The sequence below is a fragment of the Vulpes lagopus genome, chromosome 7 (assembly GCF_018345385.1).
Source record: "Vulpes lagopus strain Blue_001 chromosome 7, ASM1834538v1, whole genome shotgun sequence".
NCBI classification, from domain to species: Eukaryota; Metazoa; Chordata; class Mammalia; order Carnivora; family Canidae; genus Vulpes; species Vulpes lagopus.
In genome coordinates, this window is record NC_054830.1 from 80859448 (window position 1) to 80885531 (window position 26084).

At 38.6% G+C, this 26084-nt stretch overlaps 1 protein-coding gene across 1 annotated transcript in view; it reads right to left on the minus strand.

Annotated features, from left to right (window-relative positions):
* LOC121494480 (phospholipid-transporting ATPase FetA-like) overlaps positions 1-26084 on the minus strand; it is a 124700-nt gene that overhangs the window by 63848 nt on the left and 34768 nt on the right. Inside the window, exons 4-6 of the mRNA XM_041760969.1 lie at positions 7876-7934; positions 2916-3029; positions 1972-2070 (exon numbers count right to left, since the gene is read on the minus strand). Coding sequence (XP_041616903.1) covers positions 1972-2070; positions 2916-3029; positions 7876-7934 — 272 coding nt within the window. The remainder of the gene's footprint in view (positions 1-1971; positions 2071-2915; positions 3030-7875; positions 7935-26084) is intronic.

Here is a 26084-nt window from a genome sequence, read left to right on the forward strand (position 1 = left end):
GGGAGTATCTTCTGATTCTGTATACTTTAAGTCCCTTGACTTCCCCTGGAACTTGTCCGTCTACCTGGTCTTCTACGACCCAGCAATTGCACTGTTGGGGATTTACCCCAAAGATACAGATGCAATGAAACGCCGGGACACCTGCACCCCGATGTTTATAGCAGCAATGTCCACAATAGCCAAACTGTGGAAGGAGCCTCAGTGTCCATTGAAAGATGAATGGATAAAGAAGATGTGGTCTATGTATACAATGGGATATTACTCAGCCATTAGAAACGACAAATACCCACCATTTGCTTCGATGTGGATGGAACTGGAGGGTATTATGCTGAGTGAAATAAGTCAGTCGGAGAAGGACAACATTATATGGTCTCATTCATTTGGGGAATATAAATAATAGTGAAAGGGAATAGAAGGGAAGGGAGAAGAAATGGGTAGGAAATATCAGAAAGGGAGACAGAACATAAAGACTCCTAACTCTGGGAAACGAACTAGGGGTGGTGGAAGGGGAGGAGGGCAGGGGGTGGGGGTGAATGGGTGACGGGCACTGAGGGGGGCACTTGACAGGATGAGCACTGGGTGTTATTCTGTATGTTGGCAAATTGAACACCAATAAAAAATAAATTTATTATTAAAAAAGAGAGGAAAAAAATTAAAAAAGAGGGAAACAATAAAAGTAAATGTTCTAGAAGAAAAAAAAATTGAAAAAAAATAAAAATCTATCCTAACAAAATGAAAGGACTCTCTTAGGGAAGCGGGAGGCAGGTCAATAGGTCTGACTTCCCAAATCCCACTAGTAGGCATGGTCCTGGGGCCTCACCTGGCCTTCTATAAGGAGCAAAGGGGATGCCAAGCAGCACTCACTGGGAGCCAGTTTCTCCCTCCAAAGCCAGGAAAGGAGTTGGCCTCTGTTTATGTCCTAAGGTGTTCTAAACCCAAGGGGTTCCTACTGTACATATCTGATGGAAGTGAAAGTTGGAAATAGGGAGAGCTAGAGAGGACAAGGGGATGTGGAAAGGGAAGAAGAAAACTAAGAACAGGACAAAGAGGGAGCAGGGGACAGGAAGAGAAGAGGAATATAAAAATGGGAGAAGGGGGAATGGAGGAAGAAAGATGAGAGCAAACTCGGAGAAAGCCAAGTGAAGGAAAACATGGGTTATTAAAAAGGACCTGGAACCTGCTGGGGATTTATCCCAAAGATACAGATGCAGTGAAACACCAGGACACCTGCACCCCAATGTTTATAGCAGCAATGTCCACAATAGCCCAACTGTGGAAGGAGCCTTGATGTCCATCGAAAAAAGAATGGATAAAGAAGATGTGGTCTATGTATACGATGGAATATTACTTAGCCATTAGAAATGGCAAATACCCACTATTTGCTTTGACGTGGATGGAACTGGAGGGTATTGCGCTGAGTGAAATAAGTCAATTGGAAAAGGACAAGCATTATTGGTCTCATTCATTTGGGGAATATAAAAATTAGTGAAAGGGAATAAAGGGAAAGGAGAGAAAATGAGTGAAAATATCAGTGAGGGTAACAAAACATGAGAGACACCTAACTCTGGGAAATGAACAAGGGGTAGTAGAAGGGGAAGTGGGCAGGGGGGTGGGGTGACTGGGTGATGGGCACTGAGGGGGGCACTTGGTGGGATGAGCACTGGGTGTTATGCTATATGTTGGCAAATTGAACTCCAATTAAAAAAAAAAAAAAAGCTGGAAGGAAGACTGGGAAAGGGAATAAACAGTGGCAATGGAAGACAGAAAGGCCTCGCACTGCCCCTTTCTGGCCATGCATAGATTACAAATCTTGAGGTTCAGGGAATTACATTTTCTTCTGGGCTGGATAAGAAAGCAAGGAAAGGAAACATTCAGTGCTTCTTCCTTACACTAGTTTTGAGAAGTTCCCCCCCCACCCCCCACCCCAAACTAGGTAGAGTGAAGGACTAGAAGTCAAGGAAGCCATTTCACCATGTCATCGATGGCATCCTTCACTGCTGTTATGGACAGCACCACCAGCAGGGGTATCACAGTTGTGTACCATGCCAAGGAGGAGATCTGGGGAATCAACTGTGAGAGGGAAAAAGAAGAAACTCTGGTCAGAAAGTTTAAAGGACAATATATTTCCTCCCAGCATCACACCCCCCACCTCTTTCACCGCCACAGGCTCCTAATAAATTCAACTATCCTAGTTGCTTTCCATTGTTTTGGAAACATAAGCAATATAAGTAAATATATAATAGAGAAGTAAATATAGGTAAACCTCTCCAAGAAAGGACGAAAGAATAGGAGATGATAAGTTGCCATCTATCCGTCTTAAACTCCACTACTTTTGTCTTGACAGCAAAGGGCTATTTATTTCTCCTCTGATAATAAATGTTCTGGTGAAAGGTAGGGTAAGAGTGCACTTCGGAAAACCACATCCCCTCCCTCATCCCTCAGCATAAGGGAAAATGAGACAATCTTTCCCTCACTAAATTGGGCTGACCCTGCCCTGCTTCCTTGCCCTGTGCTGGTACTTTTATGTTCTAAACCATTCCCTTTCTCAGAATTCCTGCATATTAACTTTCTCTCAGGGAGGCTGGGACAATGAATGAGAAATGGAGTTGTAGTTGTGGTTGGGGTAAAGAGTCTGTGACCTCCTGTAGTCAACCTGAAGAGTGGCCATGGAGACATGATGAGGGAGCTCCACTTCCTTGGGATTCAGTGACCTTGTGTCCTTCCTCTTATAGAGATTGTTTCATCCTGCCTAATCCTGACCTATTCTATAGGACTGTCATGACACTCCAGTCCATCCACTTGCCTGTTATCTAAAGAGACATTTCTTAGTTTAGGGAGGAGAAGAATCGATTACACAATCAGGTCCCAGAGGTATTGATAAAATGCTCTGTGGAAAAGATCCCCAAAGTTAATACCTGTAGGAATAGCAAAATGAGGAAATATGCATTTGCAAGTCTCTGGAATTGTTCGAATAGGTTCAGAGGCAAAAAGTTAAAGACATTATATCTTGAGGTCTTGATGGTATTGTTCTGTGAGTGAAAAAAACAAACAAACAAACAAACAAACAAACAACAACAAACCCAAGCACAATTAGAAGAACAAAAGACCCCATCTCCCACTCTTAACAAAAAGCTCCAAAACCCACTCCTTGAAATAGGGAAAAGCCACAGTTCTTCCACCATGGGGTGAAGGTGGGAAGAAGTGTTTGTCCCGGACTTTTCTTGGAGACCTAAAGAATGCAAAGAAGGCAAGGCTGATAAATATGGGATTTTTTTGAGGCACAGAGTTCTTTGTTTATTGATACTATTAATAATAATGATAATAAAATCAACAATAAAAACTTACATTTATTGAATACTACATGCAAAGCATTGTTTTTTTTTTTTTTTTAAGATTTTATTTATTTATTTGTGAGAGACACACAGAGAGAGACAGAGGCAGAGACACAGGCAGAGGGAGAAGCAGGCTCCATGCAGGGAGCCCAACATGGGACTCGATCCCGGGTCTCCAGGATCACGCCCAGGGCTGAAGGCGGTGCCAAACCACTGAGCCACCTGGGCTGCCCACAAAGCATTGTTCTAAAACATTTTATATGTAGCAGTTTATTTATTCCTCACAAAAACCCTATAAAGAGAAGACTATATGATTGCTTTTTAAGGATAAAGAAACTGAGGCACTGAGGTTATTTGCCAAAGACCACATAGTCAATTGCAGAGTCAGGACTGTGTTGTCCTGGGTCCAAGTTCACTTGTATAGCTATCCAAATGCCTTCTTATCATAGAATCAGAGATCTTTCAGTATTATCTTACCTCTCACCCATTAGTCCTTCTCAGTCCTAAATAGTAGGCAAGTCTGTCATTTTTATTAGCTCTTTTCCAGAGCTAAGAAGTTTTTCTAAGCCTGGCAAATTCAATTTGGTCTGCATTTTCATACTGCTTTCAATACTGAAGGATGTCAGATGCCAAAAGCAAATTACTCTTTCAACTTTAGGCCACTGGGGGTTCCTACACTGGTCCCTATCATCACTGGGAAGTCACTTGCCTTTTAATTGTCCTGAGAAGGTCTGAATAGTTTTGGTTTACATCTGAGCTATGATTTTGTTGAGTGAAAATGGGAACTTGCTACCTCCTCAATCCTAATCTCAAGATGTTGACAGGATCATTTTACTTTCTATCCTTGAGTCTTCAATAATTTGACTTAAGACATCAGAGCTTAAATATAAGAGCTCAAGAAAAGCAAAAGAATAAGACCAAACAATTTCCTAAGGACAGGGCTTCTCCCCTACCTCCTCCATCTATAAGGCCAAAACAGAAAAACCCCACATGCAGTCCTAAAGTTTAGATACTGCTCAAGTATTAAGAATCTTGCTGGACTACCTTGGGAAAACATCAGAGACCTTCTCCTGGAGAACCAAAACCATTCAGTCTTAAGGCTAAAACTTGCCTAAGAGGGCTAGCTAGATAGGCTTTTTAGTCAAGACTTACCTGTCTATTTCCCTAAGGAAGAGAAGCTGGTCATAGAGGTTATTAGGAATTTAGAGATCCAAGCTACAACTAAGATTTCCTTGGTGTCTTCTCTATGATTTTCTAGTTAATAATCAAACACTATAGATTTCTCAAGGCTTGCTCTGCTCATAGCCCTATTCTGGGCTATATTAGTAGAGGCTGGAAACAAAATTAAACAAGGTTTCTCTCAGAGAAGCACATAGGTCTGTCTTGAATGAAGTTCTAGCTAAATGATCTCTATCGGCCCTTCTAACCCTGACAAAATGTTATCCTAACATAGAAATAGTTTTCTTTGATCATAAGATACTCTGAATTTGTCAGCTTCTAAGCCCAGATGGTTCTGATACTTGGAACCAAAGACCATTTTTGATCTTTTGCCTGACTGAAGCTCCTGGCCTTTCATTACTGATTTTCCATTTGATTTCATAACTAATTATCATATTTCAGATTTCTACTCACTTGGTAGCATTTGTTTAGCAAACAAAGGTAAAAAAGCCTTGCTGATTTTATCTCAAGATAGAAATATCAGTACTTCTTTACTAACTTGGCAACCAGAGTGCTCTGCTCTATTCTTTAATGTCAAACCAGAAACAATATCCAAAGAATGTAGAACATTCTGCTTAAGTATGAATTTCTTCAGTGTTTAGTTTATTTTTTGGCAGAGCTATAAAATGTAAGCATGATAGAGGTGGTGGATTTTGGTTTGGGCTGTTTGTTTATTTATTTAGATAGTAAAACCTGACCATTGGCTAAATGGGGGAATAGTGAAGAACATAAGGTCAAAGTCGTAATGGGAATCAGAAGTTAGGGGTTGGGAAGAGGAAAAGAAGTAGGAATGGAAAAAAGTAGAGAAATAGGAGGAAAATTAGCAATGGGCCATGGAAATTAAATGGTTGTTAAATACATAAGAAAAGGTCAGATCTGCTTATTTATTCAGGATATATTTATCAAATGTCATTTATGTGCCATATATTGTGATACAAACTATGGATACAGAGATGAACAAACTTGTACCCTTTCTTCAAGGGTCAATGGTTTCCTGGAGAAAGAGAGAGAACATTATTCACAACTATATCTAACTCCTACAACCACCATGTAAGCTGAGTTAGGTTCTTTTCATAAATGAGGAAACTCAAAGGATAGAGAAGTTAAATAAAACATGACTAAAGATGCAAGGTTAGTAAGGAGTAGAGTTGTGCTCAAATTAAGGTCTGTCTGATTGTCAAAACCTAGTTTTATTGCCCTATAGTGCCTCTCACACATGTCTAGAAGATAGAAAGAGGGAAAGAGGGAGTACCTGGGTGGCCTTCGGCTCAGGTCATCATCCCTGTAGAGTCCTGAGACTGAGCCCTGCATCAAGGCTCTCTGCTCTGCGGGGAACCTGCTTCTCCCTCTCCCTCTGTCTGCTTCTCCCTCTGTCTCTGCCTGCTTCTCTCTCTCCCTCTAGTTCTCCTTCTCTCTCTGCCTGCTTCTCCCACTCACTCTGCTTTTCCCTCTCCCTCTGTCTGCTTCTTCCTCTCCTTTTGTCTGCTTCTCCCTCTCCTTCTGCTTGCCATTCTACTTATACGTGAGCTCTCTCTGCCAAATAAATAAATAAATAAATAAATAAATAAATAAAATCTTTTGAAAAAGGAGGGGGGAGAAAATCTGTTCCCATGGCCATACCCTGAACACTGTTACTATACAGAACCTAACTCAGAAATCATAAACTAATGTCTTACAGAGACTACAAATATGTATAGTTATGTATGTATTTATATACCTATAGCTATAGATAGATAGATAGAGCTGCACATGCACAAAATAATGCATATAAAAACATTGCTTATAACTGTAAACAACTGGAAACAACCCAAAAGTCAATTTTAAGAAACTGGTTACATAAACTATGCTATATTCTACATAGGAAATCCTATGCAGGTAAAGAAAGAAAAGAAGGAAAGACATCTATTATGAAAATATCTTCAGGAGATATTTTTAAGGTTCAGAATAGTGTAGGAAAGTGGATTTATCTGCACAAAGAAACACTGGTGAATATACAAGAAAGTAACAAAAGTAATTCCCTACAGAGAGCAGATATGGGCAAGGATGGGTGCTGGAGTATGAATTTTAAATATCTATCTTTCTTGAGTTATTAATAAAAAAGTGAAAAATAAACAATCTGAAAATGCCCAATAGAAAATGGACAAAGAGATAGTTTCCATAAGAAGAAATACAAAAGGTTAATTAACATGGAGAGATTATTGAACTGACTTGAAATTAAGGAAAAACAGATAACAAAATATCTTGGGGTCCTGAGATGGAACCCTATAATGGGCTCCCTGCTCAGCAGGGAGTCTGTTTCCCCTCCCTCACCCCACCCCCTTTTCCCACTCTTACATTCTTTCTTAAACATAAACTTATCTTAAAAAAAAAAAGGATATATTCACACAAATATGCCAAAATATATGTATAGTGGAGTTCATTCAGAAACATTTATCATAGAAAAAACAAGGAGATTATTATTTTTTTTTGAGGGGGTGCCTAGATATGAAGGGAAGCATTTTATTTTATTAAGATTTATTTGTTTTTGGGATCCCTGGGTGGCGCAGCGGTTTGGCGCCTGCCTTTGGCCCAGGTCGCGATCCTGGAGACCCGGGATCGAATCCCACATTGGGCTCCCGGTGCATAGAGCCTGCTTCTCCCTCTGCCTGTATCTCTGCCTCTCTCTCTCTCTCTCTCTCTGTGACTATCATAAATAAATAAAAATTTAAAAAAAAAAAAAAGATTTATTTGTTTTAGAGAGAAAGAGTGTGTGCATGAGCCAGGGGAGGGGCAGAGGAAGAAGGAGAGAGAAAATCTCAAGCAGACTCCGCCCTGATGTGAGGATCAATCTCACAACCTGAAGATCATGACCTGAGCCAAAACCAAAAGTTGGACACTTAACTGACCAAGCCACCCAAGTGCCCCTGAATGGAAACATTTTAAATGTTCATCAATAGGATACTGGTAAAATAAACTAAGGTATGTTGAAAATAGTGGAAAACTATGCCACTGTTAGATCTGTATGTATTGCCATAGATGTTGAAGTGGAAAAATATTGTTGAATTATTATTTCATTTGTTCAAGAAAAAGTCACAGTATCTCTTTTCTAGAAGTTATATATGAAACTCCAAATCTGAGATATATTCTCTCATGAGCCTAGGTCACTAGAATCAATTTTGGTTTCTGATCCCTCACTATACCAGCCCCCATTGTATAGGAGCTTGAAAAAAGTAGAATCTATGTTTTAGGATCTACATATACAATGAATTCTTGTCCCAGTCAGAGAAGGGAATATTAGAGGAGAATATCAGCCTCCTTCCGAAGTAACTAGAGGCCTGATACTCACAGGATATCCAAACACAATGTTGAGTTCTCTGCTGTTGGCTTGCAGATATCTCACTTGTTCTGAAAAAGAAGAGAGAAATGATGAGAGGTTCTATAACCCTCTATAGATCAACCTGGGATGCTGGCTGCAGGACAAGAAGCTTTTGACAGGTTTTGTACCATGAATGTCTCTAGTAATCTAGATTATGTTTCCACAGAACACAGGATGGCTGTACCAATGTTACTGCTAAACATAGAAACCCAAGACCTCTTCAATTAGTCAATTCCAGCACCTTATTTTAAGGTATCTGAGGTTCTTTCCAAGGCAGCTTTTCCTAAGTCTTGCTTAATGAAATTTAAATCAATATATCATTATTAGGCATTTATTGCATAGAGGCCAGCGTGTTTGATGCTATGGGGGGATAAAAAGATGAGTAAGACACAGCCCCTGATTTCAAGGGACCTGCGGTTTTGTAGGAGTGAGCGTGATAACTATAACACATGACAAAACCATCACATCAAAATGCTTTGTTCATTCAGAACAAAAAGATCTAGTGATAGAATATATTAGAATATATTTTAAGGTTTTTCAAAACACAATTATGGGCTCACTATTTGTAACAGTTCATAACACCTATGTGTTTTATTTTAACCATCTGAGTGGACATGAAGTAATATCTCATTGTGGTCCTGATTTTCATGTTCTCTAGTGACTAATGATAATGTTGAGTATATTTTCATGTGCTTATTGAATACTTATATATTTATTTATTTTAAAAAGATTTTAATTTATTCATTCATGAGAGAAAGAGAGAGAGAGAGAGAGAGAGAGAGGCAGAGATGCAGGCAGAGGGAGAAGCAGGCTCCATGCAGGGAGCCCCTGGTGGGGCTTAATCCTGGGACTCCAGGATCATGCCCTGGGCCGAAGGCAGGCGCTAAACCACTGAGCCACCCACAGATCCCCTATTTTATATATTTATATAGTTTTCTTTTTTTGGAGATATGTCTCTTCAGATTCTTTGCCTTTTCTTAAACTGGGTTAATTATCTTTCTATCACTGAGTTATAAGAGTTCTTTACATATTCTGCATAGAAGTCACTTATCACATATATGATTTGCAAATATTTTCTCTTACTCTGGTTTTAAATGTCATTTTTATTTTTTTAATTTTTTTTGTTTTTTTAATGTAATTTTTATAATGTACTACATTATAATGTATTGAATATGATATTAGATTTTCTATTTGTTCCATTGTTCTACCCATCTTTTAAATTATGTAACTTTTTGGGATCCCTGGGTGGCGCAGTGGTTTGGCGCTTGCCTTTGGCCCAGGGCGCGATCCTGGAGACCCGGGATCGATTCCCACGTCGGGCTCCCGGTGCATGGAGCCTGCTTCTCCCTCTGCCTGTGTCTCTGCCTCCCTCTCTCTCTCTCTCTGTGACTATCATAAATAAATAAATAAAAAAAAAATTATGTAACTTTTTAAAAATTAGTTTCCGGGGTAGAATTTAATGATTCATCAGTTGCATGTAACACCCGGTGCTCATTACATCAAGTGCCCTCCTTAATATCCATCACTTAATTACCCCATCCCCACTACCACCTCCCCTTCAGCAACCCTCAGTTTGTTTCCTATAGTTAAGAGTGTCTTATGGTTTGTCTCTGTTTCATCTTACTTCTCTTTCCCTTCCCTTACATTCATCTGTTTGTTTCCTAAATTACACATGAGTGAAATCATATAGTATTTGTCTTTATCTGACTTATTTCACTTAGTATAATATCCTGCAGTTCCATCTATGTCATTCAAATGGGAAGATTTCATTCTTTTTTAATGGCTGAGTAATAGTTCAGTGTGTGTGTGTGTGTGTGTGTGTGTGTGTGTGTCTTCTTTATCCACATCTTTTTTATCCATTCATCTCTTGATGGACATTTAGACTCTTGCCATAGTTTGGCTATTGTGGACATTGCTGCTATAAACATTGAGGTACATGTGTCCCTTCAGATCACTATATTTGTATCCTTTGGATAAATACCTAGTAGTGCAATTCTGGGTCATATGGTAGTTCTATTTTTAACTTTTTGAGGAACTTCCATACTGTTTCCAGAGTGGTTGAACTAGTTTGCATTCCTACCAACAGTGTAAGAGGGTTCCTCTTTCTCTGCATCTTCGTCAACATCTGTTGTTTCTTCATTTAAGCCATTCTGATCAGTGTGAAGTGGTATCTTGTTGTGGTTTTGATTTGTATTTCCCTAATGCTGAGTGATGTGGAGCATTTTTTCATGTGTCCATTGGCCATTTGTATGTCTTCTTTGGAGAAATGTTTGTTCAGGTCTTCTGCCCATTTCTTTTTTTTTTTTTAATTTTTTATTATTTATTTATGATAGTCACACAGAGAGAAAGAGAGAGAGAGGCAGAGACACAGGCAGAGGGAGAAGCAGGCTCCATGCACCGGGAGCCCGACGTGGGATTCGATCCCGGGTCTCCAGGATCGCGCCCTGGGCCAAAGGCAGGCGCCGAACCGCTGCGCCACCCAGGGATCCCCTTCTGCCCATTTCTTGACTGGATTTTTTGGTGTGTTGAGTTTGATAAGTTCTTTATAGAATTTGGATACCAGCCCTTTACTGACAAGTCATTTGCAAATACCTTCTCCCATCCTATAGGTTGCCTTTTAGTTTTGTCAACTGTTATCTTTGCTGTGCAAAAGCCTTTTATCCTGATGAAGTTCCAATAGTTAATTTTTGTTTTTGTTTCCCTCGCTTTTGGAGATGTGTCTAGCAAGAAGTCACTGTGGCCGAGGTCAAAGAGATTGGTGCTTATGTTCTCCTCTATGATTTTGATGAATTCCTGTCTCACACTTAGGTTTTTCATTCCTTTTGAGTTTATTTTGATGTATGTAAGAAAATGGTCCAGTTTCATTCTTCTGCATGTGGCTATCTAATTTTCCCAACACAATTTGTTGAAGAGACTGTGTTTTTTCCATTGGATATTCTTTTCTGCTTTGTTGAAGATTAGTTGACCATAACGTTGAGGGTCCATTTCCAGGTTCTCTAGTCTGTTCCATTGATCTATGTGTCTGTTTTTGTGCCACTACCATATTGTCTTGATGATTACAGCTTTGTAATAGAGTTTGAAATCTGTAATTGTGATGCCTCCAGCTTTGGTTTTATTTCTTCAACATTCTTTTGGCTATTTGGGCTTTTTTCTGGTTCCATACAAATTTAAGAATTGTTACAGTTCTATGAAAAATGCTGATGGTATTTTGATAGGGATTGCATTGTATGTGTAGATTGCTTGGGTAGCATAGACATTTTCACGATAGGTAACAATAGTTGATTCTTCCAATCCATGAGTTTTTCCTCAAATTTCTTTCATAAATGTTCTACGGTTTTCATAGGACAGATAGATACTTTACCTCTTTGGTTAGGTTTATTCCTCAGTATCTTATGGTTTGGGGTACAATCATAAATGGGACTGATAACTTGATTTCTCTTTTTTCTGTCTCATTACTGTTAATGTAATATAAACAGTATTTACATTACTGTTAGTGTAATGTAAATGTAACTGCATTTCTGTTAGTGTATAGAAATGCAATTGACTTCTCTGCATTGCTTTTTATCCTGTGTTTTTGTTAAATTCCTGTATCAATTCTAGCAATTTTGTGGTGGCACATTTTGGTTTGCTAGAGTATCATGTTGTCTGTGAAGAGTGAAAGTTTAACTTCTTTGCTGATTTGGATGCTTTTTATTTCTTTTTGTTACCTATGTTGAACAACAGTATGGAGAGTGGACATCCCTGCCATGTTCCTGACCTTAGGGGGAAAGCTCTCAGTTTCTTCCCATTGAGGATATTTGCTGTGGGTCTTTCATATATGGCTTTTTTCTCTTTTTCTTATGCACTTTATTTTTTATTTTTTTAAATATATAGTTTATTTAAAATCAATTTGCCAACATATAGTATAATACCCAGTGCTCATCTCATCATGTGTCCTCCTTAACACCCATTACCCTATCCCTGAACCCACCTTCCCTTCTGCAACCCTTTGTTTCCCAGAGTTAGGAGTCTGTCATGGTTTGTCTTCCTCTTTAATTTATCCCCCTCTCAATTTCCCCTCTTCCCCTATGGTCCCTTTCACTATTTCTTTTTTTTTTTCCTTTCACTATTTCTTATATTCCACATGAGTGACATTTGTAATTGTCTTTCTCTGATTGACTTATTTCACTCAGCATAAAACCCTCCAGTTCCATCCATGTCAATGTAAATGTTAAGTATTCAACCCTTCTCCTGACTCAGTAATGTTCCATTGTATATATGTACCACATCTTCTTTATCCATTCATCTATTGATGAATATTGTGGCTCCTTCTACAGTTTTGCTATTGTGGACATTGCTGCTATGAATACCGGGGTGCATGTGTCCTGTTGTTTCACTACATCTGTATCTTTGGTGTAAATATTCATATACAGCTTTTATGATAGTAATGTATGTTTCCTCTATTCCTACACAATGGAGAGCTTTTATCAAGAAAGGATGCTATATTTTGTCAAAAGCCTTTTCTGTATCTGTTGAGAAGATCATATGGCTCTTATCCTTTCTTTTATTAATGTGGTGTATCACATTAATTGATTTGTGAATGTTGAATCACTCCCGCAGCCCAGGAATAAACCTTGCTTGGTCATGGTGAATAATCCTTTTAATGTACTGTTGGATCCTATTAGCTAGTATCTTGGTAAGAATTTTTACATCCATGTTTATCAGGGATATTGGTCACTTTTTTAGTGGGGTCTTTGTCTGGTTTTGTAGTCAAGATAATGCTGGCCTCATAGAATGAGTTTGGAAGTTTTCCTTCCATTTCTCTTTTTTGGAACAGTTTCAGAAGAATAGGTATTCATTCTTCTTTAAATGTTTGGTAGAATTCTCTTAGGAATCCATCTGGCCCTGGACTCTTGTTTGTTGGGAGATTTTTGATTACTGATTAAATTTCTTTGCTGGTTTATGGGTCTGTTCGGCTTTTCTATTTCTTCCTGTTTCATTATTTTTTTTGGTAGTTTATAAGTTGCTAAGAATTTATCCATTTCTTCTAAACTGCCTAATTTGTTGGCATATAATTGCTCATAATATTCACTTCTAATTTATATCTTCTATGTTGGTTGTGATGTCTCTTCTTTCATTCATGATTTTATTTATTTGGTCCTTTCTCTTTTCTTTTTGATAAGTCAGGCTAGGGGTTTATCAATCTTATTAATTCTTTCAAAGAACCAACTCCTAGTTTCATTGATATGTTCTACTATTCTTTTTATTTCTATATCATTGATTTCTGCTCTAATCTTTATTAATCCTCTTCTGCTGGATGTAGGCTTTATTTGCTGTTATTTTTTTTTAGCTCCTTTAGGGTATAAGATTAGGTTGTGTATTTGAGACTTTTCTTGTTTCTTGTGGAAGGCCTGTATTGCTATATACTTCCCTCTTAGAACTGCTTTTGCTGCATCCCAAAGCTTTCGAACAGTTGTGTTTTCATTTTCATTTGCTTCCATGTATTTTTAAAATTCTTCTTTAATTTCCTAGTTAACCCATTCATTCTTTAGTAGGTTGCTCTTTACCCTCCTTGTATTTGTGATCCTTCTAAATTTTTTTCTTGCAATTGCTTCAAGTTTTATAGCATTGTGATCTGAAGATTATGCAAAGAGTGATCTGTCTTTTTGTACTGGTTGAGACCTGATTTGTGACCCACTATGTGGTCTATTCTGGAGAATGTTCTATGTGCACTTGAGAAGGATGTGCATTCTGCTGCTTTAGGATGAAATGCTTTGAATATATCTGTTAAGTCCTTTGGGTCCAGTGTGTCATTCAAAGCCCTTGTTTCCTTGTTGATCTTCTGCTTAGATGATCTATTGCCGTGCATGGGGTGTTAAAGTGCCCTACTATTATTATATTATTATCAATGAGTTTCTTTAATTTTATTATTAATTGGTTTATATATTTGGCTGCTCTCAAGTTAGAGGCATAAATATTTGCAATTGTTAGATCTTCTTGTTGGATAGACCCTTCAACTATAATATAGTGTTCTTCTTCATCTCTTGTTACAGTCTTTGGTTTAAAATCTAATTTGTCTCCTATAAGGTTGGCAACTCCAGCTTTCTTTTGACACTCATTAGCATGATAAATGGTTCTCCACCCCCTCACTTTCAATCTGGAAGTGTCTTTGGGCCTAAAATGAGTCTCTTGTAGGCAGCATATTGATGGGTCTTTTTTTGTTGTTGTTTTTTGTTTTGTTTTGTTTTGTTTTGACCCATTCTGATACCCTATGTCTTTTAATTGGAGCATTTAGTTCATTAAACTCAGAGTAATTATTGAAAGATATGAATTTAGTGCCATTTTATTTCCTGTAAAGTCACTGTTCCTGTAGATTCTGTCTGTTCCTTTCTGGTGTCTTTTACTTTTAGGCTCTCTCTTCACTTAAAGGATCCTTTTTAATATTTCTTGCAGGGTTGGTTTAGTGTTCACAAATTCCTCTAATTTTTGTTTGTCCTAGAAACTCTTTTTCACATCTTCCATTGTGAATGACAGCCTTGCTGGCTGCATATTCTTGGCTGCGTATTTTTCCCATTCAGCAATTTGAATATATCGTGCCAGTCATTTCTGGCCTGCCAGGTCTCTGTAAGACAGGTCTGTTGCCAGCCTTATGTGTCTACCCTTGTAGGTTAAGGACTTCTTGTCCTGAGCTACTTTCAGGATTTTCTCTTCATCTTTGAAATTTGCAATCAGCACTACAAAATGTTGAGGTTTAGACCTATTTTTGTTGATTTTGAGAGGGTTCTCTGTGCCTCCTGGACTTGAATGCCTGTTTCCTTCCTCAGATTAGAGAAGTTCTAATAATGAATCTTTTGCCTGTTTTTCCCACTTCTCATCTTCTGGGACCTCTATAGTATGGATAGACATTATTTGCTGGGTCACAAAATAGTTCTATTTTTTTTTTTTAAGTAAGTTCCACACCCAGCGCAGAGCCCAATGCAGGACTTGAACTCACAACTCTGTTGTTTATGGACATTATTTATAAGTCTCCCTTCATGATCTAATAGTTTTCTTTCTCTCTTCAGTTTCCTTATTTTCTATATTCTGTATCACTGATTCACTCTTCTAATTCGTTCATCCTCATTTTTATGGCCTCCACTTGGGACTGCATCTCAGTAATAGCATTTTTAATTTTGACCTGACTAAATTTTAGTTCTTTTATTTCTACAGTAAGGGATTCTCTAGTGTCTTCTATGTTTTCAAGCCCAGCTAGTGTCTTTATAATCATTGTTTTAAACTCTAGTTCAGGGGTACCTGTGTGGCTTAGTAGTTGAGTGTCTGCCTTTGGCTCAGGACATGATCCCGGGGTCCTGGGATTGAGTCCAGCATCAGGGTCCTCACAGGGAGCCTGCTTCTCCCTCTGCCTATGTCTCAGCCTCTCTCTGTCTCTCATGAATAAATAAATAAAATCTTAAAAGAAAAAAACCCTCTAGATGTTCAAATATCTTACTTATATCCATATTGATTAAATCACTGGCAGTGAGTACTACCTTCTGTTCTTTCTTTTGAAGTGAATTTCTCCATCTCATCATTTTGTCCAGAAAAGTAGAAAGATAAAAAACAACAATAACAACAGAAAACAAAACAAAAAACAAACAAAAATACTAGACCCTGAGTGTGTTTTGGTCTGCTCGTTAAAAGAAACTAGATCCCAAAATAAGAAAGTAAAACTTACATATATATAAAAATAAAATACAATTAAAGAAAACAAAAAATAAATATAATGTATATATAAAATAAAATTTAAAAATAATTTTAAAAGAACGGGATAAATAGGAAAATAACTGAAAAATAATGCTGCAAGACTAAAGAATAAAAATACAAAGGATGCCATATACTATTTTATCCAAAAGCTGAGGTTTTGCAGCCCTCTGTGATGAGTAAACTTGGTACTATCTAGTTGTTTGTGCTGATCTTCTCATGGAGGAGCCTGTTGCCCTTATTCACCTTATCCTCAGGTGGAATTGCCTTATTAGGAATGTGTCTCTCTTGCACAGAGGCTAGGCTTAGTGTAAGCAGCTCTGGATTCCACTATGTAGCCTGTTTTGCTCTTTTGCTCCTCTCAGCACCAATGGGCAGGGTGAACATGGAAGTGCCCCACTTTCTAGCCCTGAGCTGGAAGTTCGCACCCTCCATTCTTCAGTGAGCCCTCACAGAAAAGCAATTAATCACTCTTGTCTCCCTGGTTTCCATCAGAACTCTGTGTTCACCTGACTGTGACTTAATGTTTTGATCTCAGGCACACGACTGAATTTCAAAACTCCAAATTTCATGGGTTCCTTTGGTGCAGACTTGTGCTGTTCCTCTGGGGGGAGGAAGGAGGATCTCACTACCCTCTGCCTTATGCTGGATCCTTCCCAGGAAGGAAAGTGAAGTGGGGTAGAATCTCAGGTGTGACAGCATGGTCTCAGGATCCCCAGATCACAAGAAGTTGGGGGGTACCTAGTGGAACAGATTGTCCAGACATAGGAGTGGGGAAGCCATATGAAAACAGTAAGTCTAGGTGCCAGCTTTCTGCTCTATGTTGTCATAAACTGGGAACTGCTGCATAATCATGCAGCCACTTTCCTGGGAAGGATCTAGCATAAGGCAAAGGTAGTGAGACCCTCCTACCTGTCCCTGGAGGAACATCCCTCACTGTAGGAGACTTGTAAAATTCCCAATTTTGCACTCCACTACTTGTAATACTTCGTAGTAGCCTCTGTAAGCAGGCTCCATTCTCTCCACCATATCCTCAGCTATATCACCCCTGATTCAAGTCTCCACACTTCCTACCTTCTAAAAGGTGGCCACTTTTCTGCTTATAGACTTACAGCATTTCTTTTCTAGATCTGTGATTGGTTTTCAGGTGTTCAGAATGATTTGGTAACTAGCTGTATTCAAGGGACGAGACAAATTTAGAGTCCCCTTACTCCTCAGTTATCTTAACTCCTCTCCATTTTTTTAAGAGAGAAAGGGAGGACAGGAAAGGGGAGGAAGAACCCTAAGCAGGCTCTACACCCAGAATGGAGCCCAATGTGGGGTTTAATCTCATGACCCCGAGATCATGACCTGAGCTGATATCAAGAGTCAGATGCTTAACCAACTAGCCACCCAGGTGCCCCTAAATCATGTAACTTTTTTTTAAAAAAGATTTTATGTATTTATTCATGAGAGACACGGAGAAAGAGAGGCAGAGACACAGGAAGAGGGAGAAGCAAGCTCCATGCAGGGAGCCCGATGTGAGACTCCATCCTGGGTCTCCAGGATCATGCCCTGGGGCCGAGGTGGTGCTAAACATCTGAGCCAAGTGGGCTGCCCTAAATCATGTAACTTTTAATACAGGATAGCAAGTCTTGTTTAAAGACTTCTTGGCTCTTTTGTTTATTTTCTCTTCTAGATCAACTTCAGAATAATTCTGTCCAGTTCCGTTGAGATTGGGGTTTTGATGAGAGAGAAAGACAGAAAATTGTATTCACTAGAATTCTGGGGATGAGTGAAAGTAGGTTATTAGATGAGGCAGAACTATGTCCCATGAGATAAATAGTCAGCTCTGGGAAACTACATCGCATTTTATTTGAATTCCTGTTAGTTAACACTTAGTGCTGTATCAGTTTCAGGTATACAATATAGTGATTAAACAATTCCATATATTCCGCTAATGCTCATCACCGATTTTACCCATCCCCTACCTACCATCTCTCTTGTAACCATCAGTTTGTTCTCTATAGTTAAGAGTCTGTTGCTTGGTTTCTTTTATCTCTTTTTCCCCTTGCTTATTTGTTTCTTAAATTCCATACGAGTGAAATCATATGGTATTTGTTTATCTCTGATTTATTTTGCTTAGCACATCTGGCCTCCATCCATGTCACTGCAAATGGCAAAGATTTCATTGCTTTTTATGGCTGAATAACATTCCATTGTATATGTATACCACATCTTCTTTATCTATTCATCCATCAGTGGACTCTTGGGCTGCTTCCATACCTTGGCTATTGTAAATAATGCTACTATAAACAAAGGGGTGCATGTATCCCTTTAGATTTGTGTTTTGTATTCTTTGGGTTAATATCCAGTAGTGCAATTGCTGGATCATAGAATAGTTCTATTGTTTTTGAATGAGCCCTGTTTAATGCAGGGCTTGAACTCACAACCCTGAGATTGACACCTGAGCTGAGATCAAGAGTTGGACGCTTAACCTACTGAGCCACTAAGGTGCTCCAGGGTAGTTCTGTTTTTAACTTTAAGGAATCTTCATAATGTTTTCTAGAGTGACTGGACCAGTCTGCATTCCTCCTAACAGTGTACAAGAATTCCTTTTTCTCCACGTCCTCACCAACACCTATTGTTTGGATCACAGACTTTTGAAAAATTGCTGAGGAGATGATACGGCAATGATAAGGCAGGGACTTTTATGGTTTGTCATGCAATCTCCTCTGTTCTTCTGGCCATCAGCAAAATTTACTAAACATCATGATGTCATAACATGAGTAAATTTCTTACAGAAAATACCTATGTGACCAAAGTCTGCACATTGGGCAATACAAAAATAGAGAATTATGAGGAAATTTAGGGATTTGCACAAATTATAGGAAAAGGGAAATGGGGATGTCCAGTTACTTTTACCCCAGGATTTGAGAGATTATACAGATTAAGTAGGAAGGAGCTGACATTTTTGCACTGCTAGTTCCCCACTTAGTGACATATTATAAATCCTTGTGAGGAAGATAGACAGTTGTTGGCGTACCTCTGGGTAGCCATTCTTTTTTTTTTTTTTCTTAAAGATCTTATTAATTTATTCATGAGAGCCACACAAGAGAGAGGCAGAGACATAGGCAGAGGGAGAAGCAGGCTCCATGCAGAAAGCCTGATGAGGAACTTGATCCCGGGACTTCAGGATTGCGCCCTGACAAAGGCAGGCACTCAACTGTTGAGCCACCCAAGTGTCCCTGGGAAGCCATTCTTTTGTGCATTATGATCATGTCTGTGTAGTTATATGTAGCAATACATATGAGTCTTCCTTGGGCTAGGTTTCCCATCCAGCTATGCATCTTGTAGTATGTTCTACTGAACTAGTGCATTTCTTTCTTAAGGTTTCATTCTAGTGATTACTAGGATTACATGAATAAAGATGGGCAGAGTTGAAAAGGAACTGATAGAATCTTTTGTTGTGCATTGTTTTGACTAGTTACTGGCTTATTTACAACCTTGTGATACAAGAGCTTCAGCTAACCATTGTGGCTTAGGTTACCCAAAGAAGTGGAAGATGTATGGCTCAGATAATTTAGTCACATCTAGGATTTAGAACTGCTAGTTGGCCCTTGCTATTTGTGCAGGGTCTTTTTTAGGGTCCCAGTAGCTGTCTGATTAGGGCAGAGTATCAGGGCAGCGTTGGTATTTCTACCAGTGTTAAGTTTATTCAATCCCTGAGTAGGCTAATCTACTATGTTCATACTCAATCAGTTTAGGCAATGATAAGTGAAATCAGTCTCCCCCATGCCATTTGCCCCTCTAATCATACCCAACAGATCAGCATAGCCTCTCCATTTATCAAAAATATTATTTTAAAACTCTTCATAAAGTTCTACTATTTTCTTATTGAATCTTACATTTCTTATCAAATTTAATCCTAGTTTTTACTGCTTATTTTTTAATTTACAAAGGTCTAACAGGTTTTTCCAGCAACTTATCTGGGTGTAGCAGACTAGTCTCTCTAAGCCCACCAGCCCCAAAGATGTACATGGAGTCCAGCAACTTAATACAAACCTCCCTGTTTGAGAGTAAAGTAAAGCAGATAGATCCCAAAGTTCGGAGCCTGAGTTCATGGAGACAGACTGAGACTCCAAAGTAGGGATAGGAGTAATCTTCATCTAGTTCTGGCTCTTTGATATTAGATCTTCCGTGAAAGAGAAAGGAGAAAAGAAAGTAGGATTTCCAACAGGAAAGGAAGAGGAATTGAGGGCTACAAAGTCAGACTTCTGAAGATGTCTCTAAAAAGGGAAAAACAAGAATGACAAGAAAAGTGGTTAAAATGTCAGTTGGCACAATCATCTAGGAGAAGAAACTCAAAGTTTGAGGGAGACAGAAGACAAGTGTAAGGAAAGAAAGTAGCCAGTCATGTTTGAGATAATAAAGGCAGGTAGATTCCAGACTGGATAATAAAAGATTAATTCAAGATTCACCAAAACAACAATGACAACAACACCGATTTCCTAGGGCTTGTGACTATCATTGAAAAAAGATTGGGATGACTAAGTGTTTTCCCCATTACTTGTTAATTCTGGGTTTATTTCTGTTTGGCCGAGACAAGAGTGACAAAATATAAATTATGGATGAGAAGTTAGAACTATGAAAGACTAGAAATTAGTTTAGACAAGGAGAGTCTAAAAGATAGTCTAGTTGAAGAGGTCCAGACTATGGAATTCAAGGGCACAAACACTACCTCAGACTCAGGTGACTAGAAAATGCATCCATCTTTGGTAACTAAGGGTTGAATCTACAGCCTATTGAGTAAAGGCCTGGTTTCAAAGGGATCTGTGTTGAGATCAGAATTGGACTGTGGGTGGTAAAATAATTGAACTGAAAGTGCCAGACATCTTGGTGAAGCAAGGCAACTTGGTATTATAAAATGTGCAATGGACCTAGAGTTTAAAACTATGGTAGCCTCCAATAGTGGTTAACAACATGAGCAACTGGGAAAATTGGACATCCACATGCAGAAGAATGAAACTGGACCACTCTCTTTCACCATACACAAAGATAAACTCAAAATGGATGAAAGATCTAAATGTGAGACAAGAGTCCATCAAAGTCCTAGAGGAGAACACAGGCAACACCCTTTTTGAACTCGGCCACAGTAACTTCTTGCAAGATACATCCACGAATGCAAAAGAAACAAAAGCAAAAATGAACTATTGGGACTTCATCAAGATAAGAAGCTTTTGCACAGCAAAGGATACAGTCAACAAAACTAAAAGACAACCTACAGAATGGGAGAAGATATTTGCAAATGACATATCAGATAAAGGGCTAGTTTCCAAAATCTATAAAGAACTTATTAAACTCAACACCAAAGAAACAAACAATCCAATCATGAAATGGGCAAAAGACATGAAGAGAAATCTCACAGAGGAAGACATGGACATGGCCAACAAGCACATGAGAAAATGCTCTGCATCACTTGCCATCAGGGAAATACAAATCAAAACCACAATGAGATACCACCTCACACCAGTGAGAATGGGGAAAATTAACAAGGCAGGAAACAACAAATGTTGGAGAGGATGAGGAGAAAAGGGAACCCTCTTACACTGTTGGTGGGAATGTGAACTGGTGCAGCCACTCTGGAAAACTGTGTGGAGGTTCCTCAAAGAGTTAAAAATAGACCTGCCCTACGACCCAGCAATTGCACTGTTGGGGATTTACCCCAAAGATTCAGATGCAATGAAATGTCGGGACACCTGCACCCCGATGTTTCTATCAGCAATGGCCACAATAGCCAAACTGTGGAAGGAGCCTCGGTGTCCATCGAAAGATGAATGGATAAAGAAGATGTGGTTTATGTATACAATGGAATATTACTCAGCAATTAGAAACGACAAATACCCACCATTTGCTTCAACGTGGATGGAACTGGAGGGTATTATGCTGAGTGAAATAAGTCAATCGGAGAAGGACAAACAGTGTATGTCCTCATTCATTTGGGGAATATGAATAATAGTGAAAGGGAATATAAAGGAAGGGAAAAGAAATGTTGGGAAATATCAGGAAGGGAGACAGAACATAAAGACTCCTAACTCGGGGAAACGAACTAGGGGTGGTGGAAGGGGAGGAGGGCGGGTGTTGGAGGGGAATGGGTGACGGGCACTGAGGTGGACACTTGACGGGATGAGCACTGGGTGTTTTTCTGTATGTTGGTAAATTGAACACCAATAAAAATTAATTAAAAAAAAAAAAACAACAACATGAGCAACTGAGTCAGGCTGCTAGGGTTCAAATCTCAGTCCTCCACTTACCAGTTATGTAGCCTTGAGGAAATTACTTAACCTCTCTAAGACTCATTTTCTTCATCTGTAAAATTGAAGTGATAATAATACCTACTCATAAGGTTTTTGTGAAGATTAATAAATTAAGGCATACAAAGCATCATTTTATTTATTTTATTTTTTCAAAGCATCATTTTAGACCAACTGTTGATATAAAAATTGCTCAGAAAATTCTGGCTATTCTAGATTGGGCTTTGTGACTAAATTGTTAAGTGATTTAGAGCAAGTCACTTTCTGTTTCTGGGCTTTAGTTTCCTCATGTATAAAATGGGGTTGTAAAATGTATTTAATATGCTAATGTGAGGGTTAAATGAGATGTTAATTAGAGTGCCTATATAATTCCTGACACATCAAAAATGCTCACTGACTGATATTTTTTGTCCTTTATCTTATACTATGTCAAGGAGAGTCCATAACCATCACTGATGGTTTATGCCCAATGGATTTTGAACTTCAAGCTATCTCCTGTGGATATACAAAGCTGATCTAGTCAGTAGAGAAGGAAGGGTACAAAAACCAGAGTCTGGGGAGAGGAACTCTACTCAATCTCTTGGTGGGATGGTAGTAGAAAGGAAGTGTCAAAATAGAAGAAGCCTCTGTCTAATAGTGTTCTTAGCATTTTGATTCCAATAAAAAAACTTAGTTCTTATGCAATCTTGATATAATCCAATCTCAGGTTTTAAGGGTTAAAACTACAGAAGATTGGAGATTAGCCTAGACAACAAATAGCAGAAACTAAAAAGGAAAATGAGCTCTGTAGGAGGGAACTAGAGAAAAAGGCACACTGAAAAATAAGTAACCAGGAAGAAGGTGGAGGAAGGGAGAAAAAGGGAGGAAGGCCAGTTGGTCAGGTGGCAATCAGGCTTAGAAAGATTTCAGCAAATATCTCCTTGCTCACAGTGGGAACTCAATCACAAATGGAATTTTCCAGCTAAGAAAAAAAAGCAGTAAGATGATTTTTAGGAGTGCAAGTTTCTAGTAGATTCTCCAGGCCCTCTCTCCTTATATCATCAGACTCCCAAATAGAAACTCAATAATGACCCCTTGTTGTCATTCTAGATCAACAGGCCTACCTGATTTCACCCAAGTCACCTAATTCATGTGACTAAAATTTTCCCATCTCTAAAAAGTGAGGATAGTTGACAGAGGAAGGATAATTGGTCAATTTCTGGTCAGATTAGTCAGCATCAGTTTGCTTTACGAATATTGTAATTTCTTAGATTCCAAATGATCACAATTTATCCTTTTGTAGTCAAATAGTATAATCTAAAACATGATAGCTACGGGTAAATTTAGCTAACCATATGACTTCCAGTCTTGGGTACACATAAAAAAAGCTTCTATTTCCTCTCCTCAGACTACATCTCTAAAATATCTAGTGTTTAGCCAACAGATGATATCTCCATCTAAGGAATGGTAAGTAGAATAGCTAAATGATATAGAAGAGAGTCACCACAAGAAAGGTCAGGGCCTGTAGTCCTACAGAATAAACAGTAACTCATTTGTTTTCTCATCACCACTTCATTACATTTCAGGTTCAGTCTATTCACTGCTATGTCTCATGGTTTACATTTAGCTCTTTTATCATATTTATTTATAACATCATCTTCTCCCTCTAAACAAAGAACTACTTAAAGGTAGAGATCCTATCTTTCTTTCTTTCTTTCTTTCTTTCTTTCTTTCTTTCTTTCTTTCTTTTTCTTTAAATCTCTGTATCCCATTACTTAGAGTAGGCCTTGGAGGGCAGCCCTGGTGGCACAGTGGTTTGGCGCCGCCTGCAGCCTGGGGTGTGATCCTGGAGACCCAGGATTGAGTCCCACATCGGGCTCCCTGCATGAAGCCTGCTTCTCCCTCTGTCTGTGTATCTGCCCCTCTCTCTGTGCCTATGAATAAATAAATAAAATCTTTAAAAAAAAGAAAGATTAGGCCTTGGATTTAATAAAGATTCATTGAATGAACAAGCACACAAGTAAATGTTTAAAAACATGTTTTGTTAAATTGTGCTCAGATTTCTGTCTAAACCTCTCCAATGGAGGATAATCACCTCCTCCTTGTGGGAGTATCTACACAATCACATAACAGCTGGGCTGAAAGAGAAACCTCAGCTAATTCTTTGTTGATCTTTCTATGCTCAGGTCAGCAAACAGGAGAATATTCAGCATGGTTGAAGAGGATGGTTAGAGTGCAGTGTCAAAAAGGACCTAGAGATTTATTCATTCCATAACAGGAAGCCTGTATTTCCTAAATAAGTCATGGGAATAAAAAGCACAGCATCAGGAATATAGTCAATAATATTGTAATAGCAATGTATCAGGATAGATGCAGGCTACACTTGTAAATATAGCATAATGTATAAACATGTCCAATCACTACGTTGTACACCTGACATTAATGTAACATTGTGCATCAGCTATACTCAAAAAGAAAGAAGGAAAAAAGTTAAAAAAAAAAAAAAGAGGTAAAACTCATGAGGACATGAAAAGCAAGGAAAAATAGAGAACAGTTTCGCACTGGAGGAGGCAGATGAGATAACAGGAATACATGTTTACTGGAAGGTATAGTGTGCCTGAAAGGAAGAAGAGACACTATGAGGGAGGTTGGTAAAATTTAAATGTGGGTGAGGTCAGGGGTATAAGAGTCTATAAATTGTATGATGGTTTTCTAGTAATGCTGATTTCCTAACGTGGAGGGTTATATGGTAGTTAAAGTAGCAAAATGTCCTCGATGTGGAGAAATACACACTCAAGTATTTAGGGGTGGTAAGACATCATGGATGCAACTTGTTCTCAAAAGGCTCAGAAAATGGAGCACCTAGGTGGCTCAATCAGTTAAGCATCTGCCTTTGGCTCAGGTCATGATCCTGAGGTTCTGGAATCCAGCCCCACCTTGGGCTCCCTGCTCAGCTTCTCTCTCTCCCTCTGCCCCTTCCCCCTACTCCTGCTTTCTCTCACTCACTCACTCACTCACTCAAATAAATAAATAAATTCTTTTAAAAAGGTTCAGAAAATAACTAATTATTATATATAGTTATATAATAATGTTACATATAAATATAATATATATGGTATGTATACTCACATACACAGATGGAGCAAATGTGGTAAGATATTAGCAATCAGGAATCTGGATGAGAAGATTCTGGATATACTTTGCACTATACTTACAATTTTTTTGAAAGTTTAAAAATAAAATCAAATTTATTTTTAATTAAGAAAAAAAAGAATCGAGAGGAAGCTCACCAAAGTCTGGAATGTCATGAGAAGTTCAGTTCTTGAGCTACTATAGCTTTTCTGTTACCTCTGCCTCTGCCCATTCCCTCCATACCTTCACTAACTTTCCTATCCAAGTTGAACAGAAACAAGACTAGAATTGCTCAAAGGGTAATCAAAATAGTAATAAAGAAAATAAAATAGCAATAAAACAAATGGAAAATCCAAATTGTAATAAAAGCAAACAAAACAAAATACCCACCAAATCCTAATTTAATAACAGAGTGCCATAGAAGATTGGTCAGTTGGCACAGTTCAGAACATGATCAAAACTAAAGGGGAGGCACCTGAGTAGTTTGGTCAGTTAGGGGTCTAATTCTTGATTTTAGCTCAAGTCATGACCTCAGGGTCATGAGATGGAGCCCAGCATCAGGCTCCATGCTCAGCAGAGAATCTGCTTGAAATTCTCTCTCTCCTCTCTTTCTCTCTGCTCCTCCACCTTATCCCCCACTCATGCTCTCTCAAATTCTAAAATAAATAAATCTTTAAAAAAAAAACAAAGTGTTGGGACGCCTGGGTGGCTTTAAGCGCAGAGCGTCTGCCTTTGCCTCAGGGTGTGATCCCAGAGTCCCAGGATCAAGTCCCACATCGGGCTCCCTACATGGAGCCTGCTTCTCCCTCTGCCTAGGTCTCTGCCTCTGTGTGTGTGTGTGTGTGTCTCTCATGAATAAATAAATAAAATCATTTAAAACAACAACAACAACAAAGTGTTGCAGAAGGGGAGGTGGGGGGATGGGGGTAACTGGGTGATGGGCACTAAGGAAGGCACATGATGAGATGAACACTGGGTGTTATACTATATGTTAGCAAATTGAATTTAAATAAAATATTTTGAAAATTAAAAAAACAACAACACCCAAAACAAAAC